Source organism: Helicoverpa zea, chromosome 31, assembly GCF_022581195.2.
Source record: "Helicoverpa zea isolate HzStark_Cry1AcR chromosome 31, ilHelZeax1.1, whole genome shotgun sequence".
NCBI classification, from domain to species: domain Eukaryota; kingdom Metazoa; phylum Arthropoda; class Insecta; order Lepidoptera; family Noctuidae; genus Helicoverpa; species Helicoverpa zea.
In genome coordinates, this window is record NC_061482.1 from 17,003,790 (window position 1) to 17,026,476 (window position 22,687).

Below are 22,687 nucleotides of genomic sequence, written 5' to 3' on the forward strand. Positions count from 1 at the left end.
GATGTATTAAATATTGGGTGTGGCAGTTGGGTGCGGTCATCACAGTACATCTATAGTAGTTACATAAAGCGTTCTAGATATAGTTTAGTGTCCTTTCGCGACCCGGGCCCTGCCCAGTTGAGCTGCCGAGCATGCGTACAACGAATAACCTATGCGTAGAACGGAACGGTCATGAAACGCGCAGCCGTCAAAATCAATATTTTGCGATTCCTTGAATTGTATGTACTTTGTATACCCCGTTGCAGCGTTCCGCGGCCCGGGCTCCGAGCTTCAGTCTTCAACCGACTCTCCAGCTAGCTGGTCGCGTCGCCTCGAAGCTCCCTTGAGCTCCCAGCTCTCAGATTTGCTAAGTCGATACAGCAAGTGCATCAAATAAACATGTCTTCGGGGTTGTACTATTGTCGACTCGCGAATATTGTGAAAACGTGATCTATAATGGAGCGCGATGGTTTGCCAGAAGACCCGGCGAAGCAATGGGAGGTCCTTCTGTGTATCATCGCCTTCGAAGAAAAGAAGATCGACCGGCGGCCGGATGGCGCGATCGAGACTCTTACATACGTCTTCAACCATAAAGGAATAAGGTGAGTGTTAGGACTCTTTGGGAATTATTTATTTTGGGCCAGAAATAATGGTGCGATCGATAGAAGCTCGCGCAAGTCATGTAGAATCCTAGGCTACCTAGATAGGACATACAGTTAGGCTGTGCGATAGAGATTTCAACTGCCTGGGCTAAGTTCTATTTTATACTTTTGTCACTCAACTGCAATGGTTAATATTTTGTGTCTCAATGCAATGGTCCTTTGTCTGAATATTTTGATGCTTTTTTTATTTAGTGATGTAAACTAAAATGTGGACAGTCACCAAATAAAATAAAAAACCCGGTGACTTCCGAGTTTGATTTTTTTTGTACCTACTGGTTTTTGAAACATAGAAGCTGGCGAAGAAAATTACTTAAAGTCAATAAAAGTGAACAATTAACTGGTAATTATTTTAAGTTCAGAAAATATGAGCAGGTACATAGTTAGACTCTTCATATGCTATAAATCAGAATGAAGTACTCCTTTTGGAAAATATTCTACAAAATTTTTCATCAGAATTTTAGTTTAGTTAAATATTTTAGTCTGTATTAAAAATATACTCTATCACTTATCGTGCTATAGTTCGGCCATTCAGAGAATGCGTTCCTGACACGTCGCGATTGAACTGACGACGTAATAACATTCATTGATTATTGATATAATAATGTTGTTTTAATGCTCCTCAATTGTTAAAACGGTAAACAACCAGCAAAAATATTTTTATCGTAACTGCAACGCCATTGCAAAGTTACGTCGTCAGTTCAATCGCGACGTGTCAGGAACGCATTCTCTGAATGGCCGAACTATAATATCAATGCAATTTTGTTCAAGTTTTTCTTATGAACACTAACATACACATGGACATGCACTAACACACATATTGACTTGCATGGACATACACATTCACATGCACTGAAATACACATTAACATGCACTGCTATACACTTTGACATACACTGATGTACATGGACATTCACTGACAAACACATTGACTTGCACTGACATGCACATTGACATGCAACATACATACTTGATACCACATGTACAGTTGATCATGCAACATGCACTCTTGAGCATGCAACTTTACAATTGACCATGCAACATGCACACATGACTATGCAACATTTACACTTGAACATGCAACATTTACCCTTGACCATGCAACATGCACACTTTGTTACGCAACATGTACACTTGAGCATGCAACATTTACACTTGACCATGCAACATTTACCCTTGACCATGCAACATTTACATTTGATCATGCAACATGCACACTTTATTACGCAACATGCACACTTGGCAATGCAACATTTAGCCTTGACCATGCAAAATGCACACTTTATTACGCAACATGTACACTTGAGCATGCAACATTTATACTTGACCATGCAACATTTACCCTTGACCATGCAGCATTTACACTAGAGCATGCAACATTTACATTTGACCATGCAACATTTATACGTCATCTTGCAACATTTACACCTGAACACGCAACATTTACACTTGACCATGCAACATGCACACTTTATTACGCAACATGCACACTTGACAATGCAACATTCACACTAGAGCATGCAACATTTACATTTGACCATGCAACATTTATACGTCATCTTGCAACATTTACACCTGAACACGCAACATTTACACTTGACCATGCAACATGCACACTTTATTACGCAACATGCACACTTGACAATGCAACATTTACACTTAAGCAGGCAACATTTACATTTGACCATGCAACATGCACACTTTATTAAGCAACATGCACAATTAACCATGCAACATTTACAACTGTGCATGCAACATTTACACTTAAGCATGCACCATTTACCCTTGACCATGCAACATGTACACTTTATTAAGCAACATACACACTTGACAATGCAACATTTAGAATTGAGCATGCAACATGAACACTTTATTACGCAACATGCACACTTTATTGCAAAACATTTAGACTTGAGCATGCAATATTTACACTTGAGCATGCAACATTTACCCTTGACCATGCAACATTTACACTTGACAATACAACATTTACACCTGACAATGCAACATTTACATTTGACCATGCAACATTTACACTTGATCTTGCAACATGCACAATTAACCATGCAACATTTACATTTGCGCATGCAACATTTACCCATGACCATGCAACATGCACACTTGACAATGTAACATTTACATTTGACCATGCGACAGGCCTTCTTGAACACGCAACATTTTAATTTCACCATGCAATATTTACACTTAACTATGCAACATGTATACATGACCATGCAACATGAACACTTGACCATGCTACATGCACACCTTACAAAATTACATGCGCAGTTTACCTCATATTCGCTGGGCTTATGCAATTTTGAGTTATAAATGAACATTGCAACATATATTTACATAAAGCTCTGCCTATATTACTTATGCAGATTTTTAAAACTATTCAACGTTATTGAATCCTATATTCAATTTACTAGGCACATCTTCACCGAATGGATTCAACAAATGAAACTATGCTACGACAAGCAGATGTCCGATGAAGATACCTCAGGGAAAAACGATGCAATCTCCATACTGTGGAGACAGCGGGGCAATGTCAAGTTTAGAGCCGAACTGTTTGAGGAGAGCCACAAGTTGTACACGAAGAGTATTCTGTACGCGAACAAGGATGGACCTTTGTACCCTTTGGCTCTTGCCAATAGGGCTGCTGCATTATTGCGGATGGGAAAGTATAAGGTACTGCTAAAAAAAGAATATAGTGCAAGCTCGATGTAACAAAACGGAAGGCAACATGTAGATGCTTGTGAAATCAAGTAATAATTTTTATCTGAGGTTCGTTATATGGGGGCTATGTTTGATTTGAAAATAATTTTAAAGTTTTGGGTTAACAGATATTTTTTTTTTAGAATTCTGTTGAATGGATGTTATTGACAATATAAAGGTATATTTTACTAAACACAAGAGGGTGTCCAAAATTTTTTTAATATCATGGAATTTGTTATGTTGAGGTTGCACTCTATAATATATTTTTTACACATGATTATTTTATACCTAATATTATTCTACTGTTACAGGATAGTCTAAGAGATGTACAACGGGCCCTGAAATACAAGTACCCACCAGAAATAAAGCATAAGTTATTTCTACGAAGAGCGGAGTGCTACTGCGAGTTGGGGCAAAGAACAAAATGTATTGAAGCAATGAGACAGGCTGTAAAGTACAATGAAATGATACAACTTAAGGGGTTGTCTAAAGGTTATTATGTTTAAATAAAAAATTTAATAAAAAGGGAATATTTTTGTTTGTTTGTTTGGCTCCAAAGCTAACAAACTGATTTGAAAATTACTGTTCGGCTATCAACAAGTAACACAGGCTAGATTATCCGGGTACGGGAAGAATTACCCCCGGGAAACCGGGTGAAAGAGTTGCAAACAGCTAGTAAAATATACATAAAACAAAAATATTTTTTCTTTACATTGTATTAAAAAAATATACAGTTTAACTAAAACAAGCGTATTTTTACAGTGGATTTTGACAGATCATACCGCCAGCTTGAAGAGAAGTTGGTGAATCTCAAATATGATGAGCCACCCGATGAACTGATTCTACCAGATCTCCATTTAGGAGAAAACCCTGACTTCAAGGCGGCTAGCAATGCCATAGAGTTGGTGTAAGTTATGAAAATACTTAATATTAAAACATAAATAAGTACTGAATTTTTATAACGATCCTACGTCTTATTTTGGAAAACAAGATAGTATACTACATGAAAATATACAAAAGAACAACAGGAAGATGTATGAAACAAAATTAATGTAATAACAACAACATTTTTCACAAATTAATAAATAAATTTACTATGAGAAAACTTAGTTGTCCTGTTTGTGTAGTTTTCTTATAAAATTGACTTCAGATCATATATTTAGTTATAAGAGTATCTGAATACACATACAATATAGGATACTTTTTATAATCATTTGCGCACGGGAAGTAATTCATTCAGACTGTGGGATAAAGCTAGTTTTTAAATAAAACATGTTTTTGATGAATACTCCTTTTCTAGGCGTAATGATCAGTACGGTCGTCATGTGATTGTAAAGGAACCACTAAAGAGGGGCGATGTGGTATTCGCTGAAGAGCCCTTTGCGTCTGTCAAACTGAGGGAAAGCGAACTACCACATCCATATTACTGTGACTATTGCTGCTGCAGTGAACCCACAATGATTACGTAAGTATTGTTCAGAATAATGAAACGACATTAAAATTGGCACGAACGTTTCTATTAATATGTCTTGGACACTCAACTGACTTCTTTCTTTGCCAAGACTTAGGCCCGGTTGTTCGTATGTTACGGTAAAGTCAAAGTTAAAATTTGACTGATATCAATTTTGAACACGGTTAATTTGACGTTTTTATTATGAAAACTTAACGTTCGTAAAACTAACTGGTACTTCAACAACGCTTTTTGAATTTAAGCCCTGGTAATTTTACTGTAACTAGAATTTAACCCTAACCTTGACGTAACTGAGCTTCGAACAAAGGGGCTTTAGTAAACATTTCTCTTGATCATAAGTAGACTAACTATCGTTCGGCCATTCAGAGAATGCGTTCCTGACACGTCGCGATTGAACTGACGACGTAACTTTGCAATGGCGTTGCAGTTACCTACGATAAAAATATTTTTGCTGGTTGTTTACCGTTTTAACAATTGAGGAGCATTAAAACAACATTATTATATCAATAATCAATGAATGTTATTACGTCGTCAGTTCAATCGCGACGTGTCAGGAACGCATTCTCTGAATGGCCGAACTATAGGCACGTAAGCCAGAAATACTAAGACGTGACTCAAGTCCTGCTTAAAAGTATTTAAATCAACTTAAGTAACGATAGAAAAGAGTTTGAGCTGATTTTGAAAAATGCGTAGTGTCGTTTCGTTAGTATATTTATTTCTTCAGTCTTCTTTTATTTTTTTTATGTTTGAAATATAACAATGTATATTTCCGCAGATGCAAAGATTGCTCTCGCATAGTATTTTGCGATGAAGCGTGCTATTACCTGGCAAGTGCGGTTTTCCATCGCTGGGAGTGTCCAGGGATAAGAGCTAATATATTCCAAATAATAGGGATAGCACACCTCGCTTTTCGGTAAGAAATAACAAGGATTTTGAGGTAATGTTCTCTTTATAAAGTTTAGCCAGCTGCGCCGAGAGAGAGAGTATGAGAAGTACCTACAGGGTGTTTTATTGGTAGTTGAATTGGTCCTTTGGGAAAAAACGGTCCTTTTTAAAAATTTCAAGCAGTATTGAAAAACAATTTTTTTAAAGTCATTTTCGACTTTTTAATACCACTTTAGCCAAAAGACTTACCCCCTTACTTATAAAATCTCTAATCACCTTCTAAGCAACATTTTAACTAATCACTACTTAAAGTCTTAAGTAATGATTAAATGTTAGTTAAGACATGGTTAAGCAACGTTTATAAGTAAGAATTTTCTTAAACAGCCATAAGTATTACTTATATTTAATTCACGTTTATAAGTAAGGCTGCAAGCCAGTAAAATACCCTAAAATTAAAAAAAAATAACACTACTTTACTCCAAAAGTTACCACCGCAAATTTTGCAGGGTAATGCTGAAATACGCCTCGAGGGGCTTGCCCAAGCTGCCCGAGGGGTCAATCGTGCCTACCACGGCCGCAGCCCTATTAGCCGAGTACGACAAAGTGGACACTATTGCCGTATTCAAGAAAGAGTATCCTACATTCTATCGTATGTACAGCCTTTCGTCGAACCTGGACAGTTCGGCGAATACTGATAACATACAGTATGCGCTGGTAAGTTATATAGAGTGTTTTATTTAAGACAAGTTTCTAACAGCGGTTTTACGCGCTTCCCGTGGGAACCTCTGCACGAACCCGAATAAAAAGTAGCCTATAGCCTTCCTCGATAAATTGGTTATCTAACACTGAAAGATTTTTTAAAATCGGACCAGTAGTTCCTGAAATTAGCGTGTTCAAACAAACAAACTCTTTAGCTTTGTAATATTAGCATAGATGTCTGTTTGTGGTGTTGTAGCTCGGTAACGGGTGGACTGATTTTGATGGGATTTTATGGGTAATTGAGGCTTTAGAAAAATAGCTTTTTGGTCTACGTATTAATTCGTGTTAGTATAGCAAGGAACGGTAACTGTAAACAGAAATCAGAAACTTTTGAAATTACAACGCCACCAGCAGACACGCAATTATTTCTATTGTTTATATGAACTTTTATATCTAAAACAATCCTTATGTCCTTGCAATAAAACTCAAAGTCAATTGACATTTTCAGACGTCCACCATGCTCACTCTGTATCTTGAGCAAAATACCAAATTTTTCGAATTCTTCCCCGGTCAAGTCGGGTATCCGTTACCCATGAGTGAAATGAAATTGCTATGTGCGGCCCTTATATTCCGTAGCTTGGGCCAAATGGTTACAAACGCACATACGGTTATGGAACTTAATACGGGACAAAGACCTGATATGCCTAGTAAGTCAATTTTTAAATTAATTTATCAATAGATAGATATAGTTTTATTTCATCATCTGCCTAGCTTTTTCTTTGTTGGGGTCGGTTTCCAGTCGAATCTGATGCAGCTGAGTACCAGTGTTTTACAAGGAGCGACTGCCTATCTGATCTCCTCAACCCAGTTACCCGGGCAGCCCAATACGCCTCGGTAAGACTGGTTGTCAGACTTCCTGGTTTTTGACTACCCGTAACGACTGCTTCTTCTGAAGATCTAAAATGGTACCTACTCAACTGCTGGTGAAAGCTGAGCCCAACGTGATTGGGAAAAGGCTAGGCAGATGATGAAATGTACAGATTTTGGGCATGATTTTTAATAAGATGCATACAGTTTTTCAATAAATGTTTTTATTACAGTACCTTGCACAGCCAGTCCTTGGCGTAAGATAGGCACTGGAGTATATCCCGCGATATCAATGATGAACCACTCCTGTGAACCTAATATTACTAACGTGTAAGTATATTTGAAGAAATAACATGCAAGTCTATACTAAAAATACTTTCTAATGTTCCAAAATATCCTGGTATGTATTTCGTATGATCATGAAAGAAAAAATAAAAATTATCAAAAGCTTTTTAAAAATCTGCTTGAATACAAAATTGCTATTTTTTTTCAAACTTTTCAACTTTAAAAGCATGACCGAATTTAAATCAACGCTTTATTTAGCTTCAAAAATTTTCAAAAATTACCTAAAAATTAACATCTAATTTTTATACAGGTTTTACAAAAACACACTTTACATAAAAGTGATTCACGAGATGCCCAAAGGGACTGAAATACTGAATTGTTACGGGCCCCATTACGCCCGAGCGTCGACTGAAGAGAGGCGGGAGGAACTCAAAACTCAGTATGGGTTCAACTGTATCTGCCCGGCATGTGTCGACGAATCTAGAAAGGACTTTGTTGTAAGTACATAGAGTTCATTTTTCTTTGATTTTGGATGTAGAGAATAGGAATTTTATAGAGGTTCCTACTTCATTGCTCAACATTACTGTAAAAATAATGTACAATGAAACATTGCGCAATCTTCATTGTAAAGGCGCCCTCTTAGCCTACAATAACATTGCGCAACACTACAATGAAAATATTGCGCAATCTTCAATACACGTCAACAAATATTGCGCAATTTAACCGATCATCTGAGCCGGTTCTTACGCAATAATTTTGTTGCCAGTCGCTGTTCTCGGCCTACGCTTGCCCATCTTGCAAGGGGCCCGTGACCTGGGTGGGCACGAAAATGTCTTGCCATCAATGCCCCAACGAGTTTCCGCTCCAAAGAGCTCAGAATGCAGCCGAAACTGCTAATGCCATGCACGCAATAGGTACTGTCTATACCTTTTTATACCCAGATTTTGCTCCCTATTAATGAACATAGAATAAAGTTAAGCTAAGTTTTAAACTGATGAAAATGTACTGTTGTTTCTAATTTATTCCTAATTGTAACTTTACTCTGTGTTTGTTAAAGAGGTGTAGTTCGTTGTCGGTTTGAGGCCTTGAAAGCAAATAAATTAAGCGATTTATTTTTTTTGTTCGTTTTTTGTGACTTGTGAATTTAAAAGATCAAAGTTTTATAAAAAATCGCTTAAGTTATTTTAATAATACTTTTGTTGCAAGTTCATGATAGGCCTATAAAAATCCGTATTACTGAATAATTCTCATAGATATTGCATTTTAAATGATGTATTTGTGAAGTACTTACCTAAATTGCGAGTTATGTAATACAGATTTCAATAAAAGACAACGAACGATTACGCTTTCTGTTAAAAATATTACACATTTTTTAAACATTTTTTAATCAGGCTTTGAAAAAAAAATGCAAGAGTTTTCTATTTCGTCGCGAACTTTGTACGACGACGGCGTGTTTTTTAATAACATACATTATTGTTTTTTTTTCCAAATTATGACCGCGGCCCTTGCTCAGCCAATTTGACAACCCTAAACTAGAATTAGGTCCAGATTGGTCGATGCAAGTTTATTTTTTAAATAACACCTTTTTTGAAATTTTACAACAAATCCCACTGTAATTATTATTATGGGGTCAGTCAAAAACTGACTTGACCGCTTTCTTGATATTTTTTGAATTTATATTTTATTATACTATATTGTCCATAAGCTGGGCAAAGGCTTTTCGGTATAGCAGTTAAATATTTAACCATTAGAGTTAAGTTTATCGAAATATATCGGAACATATAAGAGAGGTAGGTAATGAAAATAGCTGATGACCGAAGGAGGTTAACTGGTGTGTGTGAGTCGAGTCGAAACATTTAGAAAAGTTCTTATTAATATTTTGGTGAGTAGATATAGGCCCCCAAAGTTAGCGTAAAAAATCGCCTTAACAAAGACCCTTTTAATTTAAAAAACATTTTGAATATCTTCGTCCTGTGTAAATATTTGAGTCTTAAAATCCTGCTTGAGTTTACTCCAATATAATTATTATAAACTAGTTCAGTTTCAGGATCTATTCCTGAAATTGAAATAGCCAATAAAAACACGCTGACTGTGGAAAGCACTCATTTGTAACAGCGGCCACAAACAAAATTATTTTCAATTTTTAAATCAAAGAAAAAAATATTGGCAGTTCAGGGAACGTCCGGCACCAAATCGCATCAAAATCGAAAACATATCTGGCTGGTTTTAAAAAAAAAAGTATATTTTAAAATTGGAACACTGCGCCCGGTGCCGGCGCGAGCGCCGCAATTTGTTCAAATGAGTCTAAAACGTCGCTGCGAGCGGACGTGTCGTCGGCAGCTCCGCACTCATCGTGTTATATCTACGTATATCGGCCACATGCAGACTGATACAATTTCTACTCTCTCTTATATGTTCTGTGTTAGTTAACTGCAAGCGGTGCCATAAGGAAATCAAGATCTGCGACATATTTTCCACCTTCAGCAGAGCTCATGAATACATGCACTCAGGTAAGGTGTCTCTATATACAGTATTTACGTGAATGTCTTCCCATTTTCCTGTTGCAACTGCTGTTGACTGCTCACCAAGGTACCAAGGTTCAAAGGGAAATGTACCATGAGTGTAACACCATAAGTCTCAAAATTGTAAGAGACTATTGCTCAGGTACATTCCTCTTGTTAGTACGTTAATTTACCGGTATCTTAGGACCATCAGCTTGAGTACGACATAGCCTCTAACTTTAATTTTATTTTTATCAATTTTTAAGTTATTTTTTAGTATTTTGTTACCATAATTTTTATTTGCCTTTGTTGGAATTTTCAATGTGATTTTTGTTTTTTTATGTATTGGAATAATAAAGAGTATTTTGGGCTATTTGTTTTTATTACCATATTGTGCTATCGCAATGCTTTGTAGATAGACGCACCTATCTACAAAACCTATACTGTCTTTGAGATGAGGTGTTCACAGACTTACAAACTCAATAAGGAGAGATTAAAACCTTCTTGCTTTTGGACTCCATGGCCCATACACCTTCCTGTGTCTGTGGGCACCTTAATAAATGTGTGGCTGTAAATAAAGATGTCAATAAACTACTTAATAGTAAAAGATTGAAGTTAATTTCTTTTTAATTATCTGTTGAATTAAAGCAAAATTTTCAATTTTTAAACTAACATTTATTTTGAGCATAAATCCTCCAAAAAAATCAGGAATAATTAAAGACGTTGACTGTCAGCCATATTGGATTTTCCCAGTCTATCTCTTCTTAACTCTATGGGTGTTCTTGTAGCTTTGCGAGCGAAAACCAAAGAGGAGCGATGCGAGCGAATGGTTCGCTCCTATCGCTTGATGCAGCAAGTACTGTATCGACATCACGATGTGCTAAGGAAGGCTGTTGATGATTTAGCCATGTTACATGCTGCCATCGGTAAGTAACTTAAAACTTATGAATACTTTATAACCGTTATTTTTACAAAAAATATATTTTTTCGATGTTTATTGTGGTCGTTTGGGTATGGGTGGCCATCGATGTCATAGCAAGTTCCTCCGAGCTTCCGAAGGCACGTTAAAGGACAATGGGCGATTCCGGTCCAAATGTCCACCACGAACGAGACCTATATGGGTAGATAGCCCGTTAAATATAGAACATTTTTTGTTATGAAAGTAAAAAAAAATATAATGCCAGAAAAAAGTTATAGCAAAATCAAATAAAACATTTTATAGATTTTTTCAATTACTTTTCGTGATGTTCGATTTTCGTACTTTCTGTAACTTCTGACAAAATAGAATTGTTCACTATTAGAGAGAAGACACCACCAGTTACATCGAACTTTCTTAGATCCAGGAACCGCTGAGTATATTCAAGCACTTCTGGCGCCTCAATTGGTTAGTGATTCGTACATCCATCGGGCAATCATCAAAAATATGGGCTGTTTACATGCAAATGTGTCTTACTCATCTTAGTTTTAGATAAAATGCGGAAATGGAAGTGGAATAAAATAATAATGATAACATACAAAAACTACCGAAAATTAAGATTACTTTTTTGGCATTGTTTTTTTTACTTTCTTAGTAAAAGTTACTCTAAATTAAGTGGAGTATTTAATTATATAGATCTCGTTTGTGGTGGACATTTGGACCAAACTTCATACATTCTTGCCCAATCTCCTTTGTGGGTCCTGGCTGCCATTTGCACTTCTCTGGCAGTCCTTTCGGGAAAAGGCTGGGCAAAGCTTTAATAAGACCACACCAAGTTAGGTTATAATTTTTTGAATGTAGCCCGAAAAGTGTATAAAAATTATTGTTTTTCTACAGGCGAATATTCGAAGGCGATCGATTTGATAAAACAGAACATTCAAAGCTTCGAGTACCAGTTCGGATCATTTAGTGTTGAGGTAAGGAAAAAATCTTTTTTTATACGCTAAATTAAATATTGTTGTTGTGAGATTTCACCAGAGTGAAACATTTATTTTAATCCCCAACTTCACTAACAACGTAAACACCAGTTTTCTTAGAACAACATATTATTATGTTTATTATGAATTTTCACGTTCAATTTTCAAAGTGAGCAATTGTGTAAGAAAATGGCTGTTTATTTTGGTACACTTGGGCTTCAAAATCTCCATGAAATTGTACTATTTCGGTTGAATCTCGCCATAAGAATCACCAAAAATATACCTATAATAATCTTATTTCTTTTTTGACTCAGGTAACAAATGAAATCCGAAAAATGGCGAATCTGATGCTCGGGCGCATCATGAAGTATTTGGACAACCCGGAGTTAGAGTAAGTTCTCATCGCAATATGACTTTATTGATTTATTGATCGTTTCCTGCGCGCGCGCATGTCTGTACTTACGGGGCGATATGCATTGTGTTTGATTGGTTAGATCCCCTACGCCATTGTTATTGCAATGTATAGTAAATGCAGTTGCGTCAAGATTATTTTGAGCTTTTATTGAAAAAAATAATTCTATAAAGTACTGATATTCCTTTATTTAATATATGAAGATTTTTTAAATTTCATTTGAATCAGGTTTTTGAATGCAAGCGCTACAGAGTTAAAACAACTTGAATAGTAGTTAGTATTTTGTATAAAATTGTTTACTACAATAAACATTTTGTTCCTAGTGAACGACAACCGATGCCAATCAGAGACTGGATCCGCGAAACCGTCAAGATAGCCAAAAAGGCCAACCAACTAATGGAACTGAACTTCGGCACCTGGCAGCCGATGTACAAGGCTCTCAGAGAAAACGAGGAAGTTCTGGACAACATGCTAGCAGGCCCTCGATTCCATGATCATCCGGACTGCTTCAACTACAGGATTCAGAACCTAAATATTGTATAGCGAGTTAGGTGCACGGTTTTGTAAGAAGGTAAGCCTAGCGACACCCTTATTCTGATAACCAATGTTCAAGAAAAGGTTTTACACCTGTTAAGGATAAATTGTTGACGGCATTCTTGAGGAAATAATCCTCGATGAATTTGTTTTGTAATTGTTCGTGCCACGTAACTTTGCGAGTCTGAAGTAAGCCATTTAACTCCGTAATTCGTTATCATTTGAATTCGTTCAAATATTTACCTAATGTTGGCTGCCGTTGACTTCAATACAGTCAAAAATAATCGATCAAAACTCTTGCGCATTATGTATGTCAAATGGTTAACTTCAGAGTATCTTAGTTACGTGGAATATATTGATTTACTTAATGAGGGTGATTGAATACACAAGTTTTAAAATTCGAAATTTGAATTTTAGAGAAAACCGTCAAAAATATGTTTTTGCAGCTGTCTTGTAAAACAAGCTAACTGGAAATATCTAGAATGATCTTGTGTGTATTCAATAGTATGATTGGGATGGATGAACCGGATCGAATTTGGTGATTATTTCTAAAATTAAGATGCGTGACTAAACAGGGTTACCTGTCTAGAGGTTCTAGGTTAGACGGTAGTATATCTTTTATTTCATGAAAGCGAGTAAGTTGAACTTGTGTGTAGTAAGTTATACAAGAGTCTTACACACTAACCAACGACGGGACAACCACCATTCAAATACACACACAGGTATGGATCACCCGCCTTCATGAGATAAAACATCAATACTCGGAAAAAGTTGTTGGACATAGGTAGGCTTTTTTACAGAACCTAATGTTATACTCTCTCCTAATATATTTCTGACCAGTGACTATTTCGTTTCCACAAATGTGTGGTGAAAAAGGTAAATAAATATCCTTGATACTAATACTAACAAGATCTATATTTAGCCTCGCGCTAAAATGAAGAAAGTCCATTTTGAGTGTACGAATGACTTCCGTTCGGCCGTGTGGTCCCCGGCTAAGAATAGGACCAACCCCATTCCAAAGGGTGTCGTAAAAGGCGACTAATGGAATATGACCCGAGGGGGACGCAGACTCCTTGGGTACATTCTTACCAGCATACTGCGATCATCAGGCTAGAGCACCCTGGTGACCATCTACCTCAAAATTTTGGCTCGATAGCAAAATTTTTAATAAATAAATTTTATTCAAATTGAGCTGACAAAGCAGCACTTTTCGAACTTAAAAACCGAACCCAAAACGCCCACCTTTCAAAATGTCCAAAGGAGTGGCGCAACAAACTCCCCAGCAACCTATGAGTTTTGGAAAACCAGATTTATACAAAAAAAAACTATCGAAAAAAGAAATAAGCTATAGACAAATAAAAAAATAGCCTATTATATTTGGCTTATTTTATTTTAAAAAATTCGTAATATTAAATTATTCGATTGGAAAGTATAAGAATCTCAATATTTGCTTCACTTGTGCTCGCAAAAGTTATGAACATAAGCTAAAGTCTAAATGAAAAAAGTTTTTATGATACGAAAAGCCTCCCATTTGGATATAAAAAGGAAACTGCTTCGAACGTACGATTCAGTATTTCGTAAGCAAGACTGACTTCGAAAATGACTAAAACGGGGTAACTATAGTACAGTATGGGTATAAAAAAGTAATTTGGCAGAACCTTTCGTAAAACAGGCATAATCTTGGGAAATAAAAACTTCCATTAGGCACGAAAAAGGTTACACAGCAAACAAAAGACATATTTTTTGTAATTGAAAATATGTAATAAATCATGTATTCATCGATGAATGTAAATGAAATTCTTCTGAATTATATCTAAAAGTGTGGGTAGGAGGAACCAGTAAAAAATTTGGGCAAAAAATTGCATAAAAAAACTACAGAGTGTAAAGTTGGTCTGGGTAGCACATACAATCTGCTTAGTTCGCTGGAAAATTGTACAATGATCATTTGGGTTGAATTCAGTTTGGGTAACAACATAATATGGAATCAGCATAGAGTGACAATTTGGTCTGAGTGGCTTTTATCTATTTAGTCTCGCTGGGTAGAATCATAATGTGGGATGATCATTTGGTTTGGATAGCGTTAGGCTAACAACATGATAATAATGTAGTAAATACCTGGTCTAGGTAGTCGCATTGGGTAGAAAAATAGTCAATTTGGATAACAATTGATTTAAAAAGCTAACATCTTTGGTATTAAGGAACAGTTTTGCTACATTGCGCTAAGGTCCAAAAGTCAAAATTTATCCCTAATCACACTTTCTCAATACACAAACTGAAATCTTAAATTCAAAATGCCTCCAAAGTCCTTTCGTCTCTCTCCTTTACGCGGGGCTTGCACCGATATCCCAGTTCTTCCTTTAAAAGTAAACTACTCATCTATCATGACACCAATTATTACCACCATTACTATCTAAAATGAAAAAAATGACCTTCTATTCCAACTGGAAGTTTCAATTCCAACAAGGCTACCAAGGGATTTGTTTGCGGCAGCATTGCGCGGGTTCCTTGCAGCGCTTATTATAGTGGTAGAGCCTAGCCGTAGTCCCTAGTCTACACTCGACTACAGCTCGCATTGGGCCGGCTCGTCCGGGGAAGTACCACGCTCGCACAGAATATCGACGTGAAATGGTAACTTCTTCGTTACTGTGTTTCGTTCGGTGAATGCGAGTTCCGAGGGCCCGCTTTCCTTCTTTCCTCTCCCCTTGCCTTTTCGTTTCCGTCTTAACCTCACCTATCCTCATTTTCTCCTTCAAGACTTAAATGTCTGTTCTTATAGTGGCAGAGCCTAGCTGTAGTCCTGACTATAGCTCATCCGGGGAAGTACCAAGCTCGCACAGAAAATCGATGCAAAATGGTAACTATGTTACTGTTTCGTTCGGTGAGTGCGAGTTCCCAGGGCCCACTTTTCTCTTTCCTCTCCTAACTTTTTCTACCTATCTAACACCCTTTCCCCCGTGGCATTTCTTTCTAACATCCCCTCAATTATTCTCCTTTTCCACATAAAACTTCCTATTCTTAATGAACATGTGTGGTTTTATCAAAGTGGTGGTTCCACGGAGTTCTCTATGCGATCAACTCCTTGGAACCATGCAACAGTTTTTATAAGATCTATTTAAAATAAAAGTCTTTGGCTTTAAGAGTGGTAGAGCCTAGCTGCAGTCCCTGACTACAGCTCGCATTGGGCCGGCTCGTCCGGGGAACTACTACGCTCGCACAGAAGATCCACGTGAAATGGTAACTTCTTCGTTACTGTGTTTCGTTCGGTGAGTGCGAGTTCCGCAAGCCTAAATCTTCCATCCCTTATTTTTCCCCTAATACTTCTTTTTAACACGTCACTGTTGCTCATTTTTAAGAAAATCTTTATAATGAAAACATCGGTTAAATAAACTACGTATCCTCTGCACTATGAACTTTTTCATTCTCTGATGATACGAGTACTGGTATTTTTCGCCCATTAATGGACTGTGAATAAAATTCAAACCTTGTCTTTAAAGCACTATGACTTCTTTTCGAGGCGTTAATATCTCGCCACTGTTAATAAAAATCACCTTGAAATTCTGCATATCTACGGGAAAATGAAGGCGTACGCTGATACTCTATATTCCGGTCCCGAGACTTTTCGGGAGAATAAACAAAAGACTAGAAATCTCACGCAGTACGCGTTCATTTAACTGCAGATGTCAGTACTGGTACTTTAACTTACGAAAACAAGTTCCATATTTTACTCTCTGATCGTCGATCAGCAGAGTCGCCCTCCCCTTAATTGGTCACATCTGTCAGTCCTTGCAACAATATCAAATTAACTTTAATTCTAAAAAAACCTATAAGTGCCTACACTGCACATGTTCGTTTCCCATAGTGGTAGAGCATAGCTGCAGTCACCCATTGACCGCAGCCCGCAATGGGCCGGCTCGTCCGGGGAAGTACCACGCTCGCACAGAAGATCGACGTGAAATGGTAACTTCATGTTACTGTGTTTCGTTCGGTGAATGCGAGTTCCGAGGGCCCGAGTCTTCCGCCTACCCTCCCCCCCCCCTTATCACTGCACCGTCTTTGCCACGGTCCCTTTTTTGTTATCAACGGTGCACCCCACCTCGCACACTTTCATTCACCCTTTTTCCTATTAACGCAGGAAAAAAAAAATCTGACGTATTTCAAAGGCACTTACACCTGGTCTTTGTAGTGGTAGAGCCTAGCTGAAGTCCCTAGTCTACACTCGACTACAGCTCGCATTGGGCCGGCTCGTCCGGGGAAGTACCACGCTCGCACAGAATATCGACGTGAAATGGTAACTTCTTCGCTACTGTGTTTCGTTCGGTGAATGCGAGTTCCGACGGCCTACTTTCCTTCCTTCCTTTCCCTGCATATCTTTTGTCCTCTCGTCTATCCTTACTAGCCTTCTTTCCTTCATTCTCTCCCCAATCCCAGTTTCACCTCCGACTATCCTCATCTGCACCCTTCCTTGCACAAATTCTTCTGGGCTGGCTCGACCGGGGAAGTACCACGCTCGCTCACTAAACCAACTTGGGGTGATGACCTTGTGGTTGGTGACGAGTGCCGGTGGCCCAAATCTCCTTTCCCATTCCACCTTCGTTTCGCAAACAGTACTGATCCTTGCCAAAGGTACAGTTAGTTTGTGCTTAACGTGGTAGAGCCTTCAGCGACTTCGTGTTGTTGAATATCAACATCAACAGTAGTTTCTTCCGCTGGCGTCAATTCCAACCATCTTATCCGTCAGGCCGAATAGTTCGCTCTTTGGTAAATGCGGTCCCTTATTGACAACAGCCCACTATTGCCCAGCTCCTTCTGGGAAATACCAGACTTGCACGGGCGATAAATTAAATAGCGACCTTGTGTTGCTGTATTGCAGTTGGTGAGTGCGAGTCCCGGTACTTTGTCTTCCTACCTTCTCCACTCTTTTTTACTTAATCACGGTGCGCCCCTACCCTCTCTCACTCGTACACATCACATCTAAACCCACACACCTCACACATAAAGTAAGAACTCGAACGCAGTTAGTCATTCTTCTCCCAAACAAAACTGTTCCTTTTAAGGCTCAGTGCGTTTGGGCGTATAGTGGTAGAGCCTAGCTGTAGTCCCCGACTACAGCTCGCTTTGGACCGGCTCGTCCGGGGAAGTACCACGCTCGCACAGAATATCGACGTGAAATGGTAAGTTGATGTTATTGTGTGTTTCGTGAGTGTGAGTTCCGAGGCCCCACTTTCCACCCTTAAAATTTTAACACACACACTATTGGCACTACTATACTACAAACTTCTCGAACATTCCTCTATCGTTAATTGTTCGTATTTTGCGGCCTCTCGTGTGACTTTTCTAAAAGTGAATGTTTCTCATTTTTGGAAACTGTCTTTTATGTATTAAGATCTGTATGCACTCTGTATCTTCGGGAGAATGAAGCAGTATACTTTATTTCATTGTCAGCGAACATCAGCTCATAAAGTTACATGTGTTACACTTTATGATTCCGAAGATACAAGAACTGGTGTTTTAAGGACAGCATTTCGAAGTGAAAGACATCGCGTATTTTTGACCTCATCTATTTCTTAATACACGAATCGGCAAACATTCCCGGCTGTCTCTTAGACTAGCTTATCCTTAGCGTGACAAAACCTAGCTGTAAATACGTTGACGTATTAATAAATTACGATAGTGTTAACTACCCTCCTACCCCATTCTACTCTCAATGTCTACATTAAATATACTTCATATTTAAACAGCACGGACATTGAAGAGTTAGGATTAGGACTCCGTTATTTAGTATTTCTAAGTCAGTTTTTGATAAAACAACGGGCAGCGTCAGTTCAAACAGTTATTAATATGTTAGAAGTTTATGAAGAGTATAAAAAATTGGATAGTAGGACGGCGACGAATCTTTAAGTCTGGAAATTGCAAAACGAATGAGTACTTAGGAAAACGTGCGAAATCAAACGTAACCGAAACTGAAGATGTTGTGGGAGTTCTCTTTCATCTAACTCGGGTGTTAATTTTTTTCGAAATAAGCCTAGAAATAATAATGTGATGAATGTTATACCATGCAAGATTTAGAAAGTCAGAATATGGGGAAGAAACATCGATTAGTTTGTAACGAAGTCTTGAAATAATCAGTTATCTAGGACTCTGAAGTAGTAACATCAGAATATCATGCTAACATCACGGCCGGTCTAGGAATTGATAGAAGTGGAGGTGAAAAAACTTAGGCGGCTGGTCACGTCAGAAAAATCAGTACGGACACTTTTTGTCATTTCGGTGGCAATAAGTTTACACTCAAACTGGACTACTCTTTGTCTCTTTAATAAGAGAATATAAGATATCATGGAAGCGTAATATGGGCTAAAGTGTGGCATCTGTAGGAACGAGATCGTCATGGGTGGTTATAAAAGGAGCTAATCTAAGTCTGTGTTATTATAATTATGTCACTTATAATATGTAACCTAAGGTTATAGTCATTAAATCTAGGTGTATCACGGAATATTACCGTATTTTATCGTAAGTTGATTATTGAGGGCAACAGTGTAATGTTGAGGAAGAAAAAAATAGTTGTGCGTTCGGTGACACTTGATGAAAATAATAAAATTGAAGCCTTGAGCTAAAATTACTTTGGATACAGGAGGTCGGGAAAGTAAACAGAAAAAAAAACACTGTTACCCTGCTGCAACGTGACTATGTCACTTGCAATAGTAAGACCATATGGTCGAAGTATTTATTAAATTAATCATAAAAAAACTCTATAAGGACTCACGTTTTACTACGATCTAAGCGATATCTTGATAGTGAACTCTTTATTTCTAAACTCTTATCCCACCTGTTCATGTACATTCGATCAAAAAATTAACAAGCAATTTTGATACTTACTACTCGGCGATCTTGGAAAAAATTCTATCAAAAACCATGAATTTTATGTCGGACAGGGGAAAAGATCTATCAAGAAAACTTTGTATCCTTCGGAGAATGAAGGCGAAAAGATCAATTACATTTTATCGAAGCAAAAGAACCGCTTTGAAATTAACTTTTGCGCGTTTATTCAACCAAGGAAACGAGTACTGGGCACTAGGGGTTATTTCGAGACTTTATAACGCAGGTGGGATTTTAACACTAATGATCAGTATTTTTCTTGATTCTTCATTTTAAACACTTCACCTGACACCACCGCAGCGGGGGTTATTTTATTTCAACTTTTAACTATCAATTTATACTCTAGAAATGTCTCTGTCTTATTTCTCTTTGATTGAACTTGCTGCGGATGGTAGATGGTTTTCTGGTCTAAAGGTAACCCCTTTACACGTAGTTTTAAGTGGATGTTAAGTAAAATTATGATTACAATAGCAAGGTTTACGTCTGTACACGGTAAGCAGATTTCAGGTTTTCGTCTTATCTTAAATTCGAGCTTGACAACTCTTATTTCTCTATTTTAAGTTTTCAAGCTATTTTAATTAATTCATGTTTGATCTTTCAACTTTTCTTGAGAGTTTTTACTCTTGCTGGGGTATCCCTATTTCTGAATGTTGGCAATAATATCTCGGTTAACACCAGAAGTGACGTTGAAGAGGAAAGTAAGTGTAGGCGGAAACCTTGTTGAAAATGGCAACCCCATATATGAAACAAACCAGCGGCCTATTTGTGAAACACTGCCAGACTTTGAAGTAATTCAAATGTAGCAAATTTCCCGTTGATTGTATCCTGAAGTCTGCTCGCCTTTTAGTAATGTAATATTTAATTAATTTCACAGTAATCAAGTGTGTATTGTCGCAGGATTTAACTGATGTTTTAACTTTTTCTCTATCTTGGTTATGTATGAATCTCTCGAAAACGTCTACTCAGTCTTATTTTCCTGGTTCGGCTTTTGTGGATATGACTGTATTCAGGACGGCAATCAAGAATCTAAAGCGGTGTTGCAATATCTGGTAAAACTTCAATTTCCATAATATTTTTACTTTCAGAATGTCTTACCTCACAACTTTGTAAACTCACCTTTACTTCCACTTTTGAGACTGTCAGGTGTATACTTCATATGCTCCATACTTAATCTTCTCTATTTTTCCTAAGGTGCAACGCCCAACATCTTTTAACACGTAGTTTCACAGCGTGGGAAGCCCTGTTCCGTGCTGAATGGTTCATTCTGAACGTCACCAAACAACTCTCTTTTCAAGCGAGACTTCTCACGCTGTGTCAGCTATCACGGATTTTTAAAGGCATCTTATGAAGTCACTTATTTTTTTCAAAACCTTCACACCTTTACTAAAATATCTTCAATGAGCGATTGCTCATTTCTCAAAAGTTTTTTCATCTCTTTGGATTGGCTCGGAATTATTAAATGTCTTTTTACAAGGGACGGGCAAACCAAAATGTTCACATTTCGATCAAACCAAAACATTTACTAACTTCATCAATTGGCTTAAAATAACTTAAATCTATTTTGATTTTTCTAAATTAATCGTCTTTTACATGGGAGGGTCTCATCTTACGTATGTCTAATTGGTCGATTTAACTATTTCAAAATTTTTTCAATATTATAAAGTAATTTCTTTTTTCAAAACGTATAAATCTTAAGATCAAACGTGACTTTCAGACTGTACTTTTCAACAACACTGAATTTTTCAAAATTAAATGTTTATAAACTTTTTTCGATCTTAAAATAACTAAAAAAACCTGGATTTTTCGAAATTTTAAGGTATCAACGGCATGTAAATATAAGTCACATCCGCAATTCTTGCCAAATATTTTTATTATTTTTAAGTGAGAATGAAACTGCGCGATTGATGTACGAATAATCTTTGTGAGAAGTGTATTTTATATTTTTCCTGCGACATATTATGTGTCTATGTCAACATTTACTCAAATATTATGTGTCTGTAACGATATCATGTAATCGCTAAAATAAAATAAAGTGCTTATGAAAATTTTGTATTTCTATTTCTCATCCAAATAGTTTTTACACCTGCGTCCCGAGTAAATCATGCACATGGATAAGTCCGTGCTCTTACGGCCGCTGCCGGCCGCTGCTCTTTCAGTGGGAATTGACCCTTAAAAGCCGCATAGACAAAGTGACTTTCGTTTTGATAATATTAGTAAAGACTAAATTGTGCCCGCGACTTCGTACGCGTGCTATTAGGATTTTGTGTAAAGAAAAAAATATATTACTCTCATCATTACTATGACCATCGTCATAGTAATCATCACCCTCATCATGATCCCCTTTCATCAGCCATCACCCTCATCATGATCACCTTTCATCAAACATCACCCTCATCATGATCACCTTTCATCAACCATCACCCTCATCATGATCACCTTTCATCAACCATCACCCTCATCATGATCACCTTTCATCAACCATCATGATCACCTTTCATCAACCATCATGATCACCTTTCATCAACCATCACCCTCATCAAATATCATCATGACCATAATCTTAACCATCCTATCATCAGCATAATCGTCTCTATCACCATAATCATTATGACCTTCCGTCATCGCCAATCATTACCATAGTCACCAATATCATAATATTCATAACCACTATTATCACCACTTTGACAGCATCATCACCAGCACATTAGCCCATCATCATCATCGTCTCCTGACTAAAAATGCCGACATTCTCTATCTATTAACATCAAGTAGGTATCTGACTTGAGAGTCTTGGAAATTTTACTACTAAAACTCATTAAATTAATTATATCTTTTGATATTATATAGTGAACCGATTTTGATGAAACGAAGACTAAAAGTAATAGGCGGACCAGAGAAAGGCTTCTCTTCT

The 22,687-nt window shown here is 37.3% G+C and overlaps 1 protein-coding gene across 2 annotated transcripts; it reads left to right on the plus strand.

Moving 5' to 3' along the window:
* The first annotated feature begins 208 nt into the window (after positions 1-208).
* Positions 209-21,821, plus strand: LOC124644757 (SET and MYND domain-containing protein 4-like). 2 transcript variants are annotated; one of them, XM_047184278.1, is made up of 16 exons: positions 209-581; positions 3,071-3,329; positions 3,668-3,848; positions 4,119-4,263; positions 4,657-4,821; positions 5,603-5,740; positions 6,219-6,426; positions 6,920-7,118; positions 7,512-7,608; positions 7,874-8,060; positions 8,330-8,477; positions 9,990-10,073; positions 10,853-10,990; positions 11,878-11,957; positions 12,272-12,348; positions 12,693-21,821. In XM_047184278.1, exons 1-16 carry the CDS (start codon positions 436-438, stop codon positions 12,910-12,912), a joined length of 2,472 nt encoding a protein of 823 aa, XP_047040234.1. In that variant the 5' UTR covers positions 209-435; the 3' UTR covers positions 12,913-21,821. The 2 variants fall into 2 exon arrangements, with proteins under 2 accessions (XP_047040234.1, XP_047040235.1); XM_047184279.1 differs by lacking the exon at positions 9,990-10,073.
* The last annotated feature ends 866 nt before the right edge of the window (positions 21,822-22,687 follow it).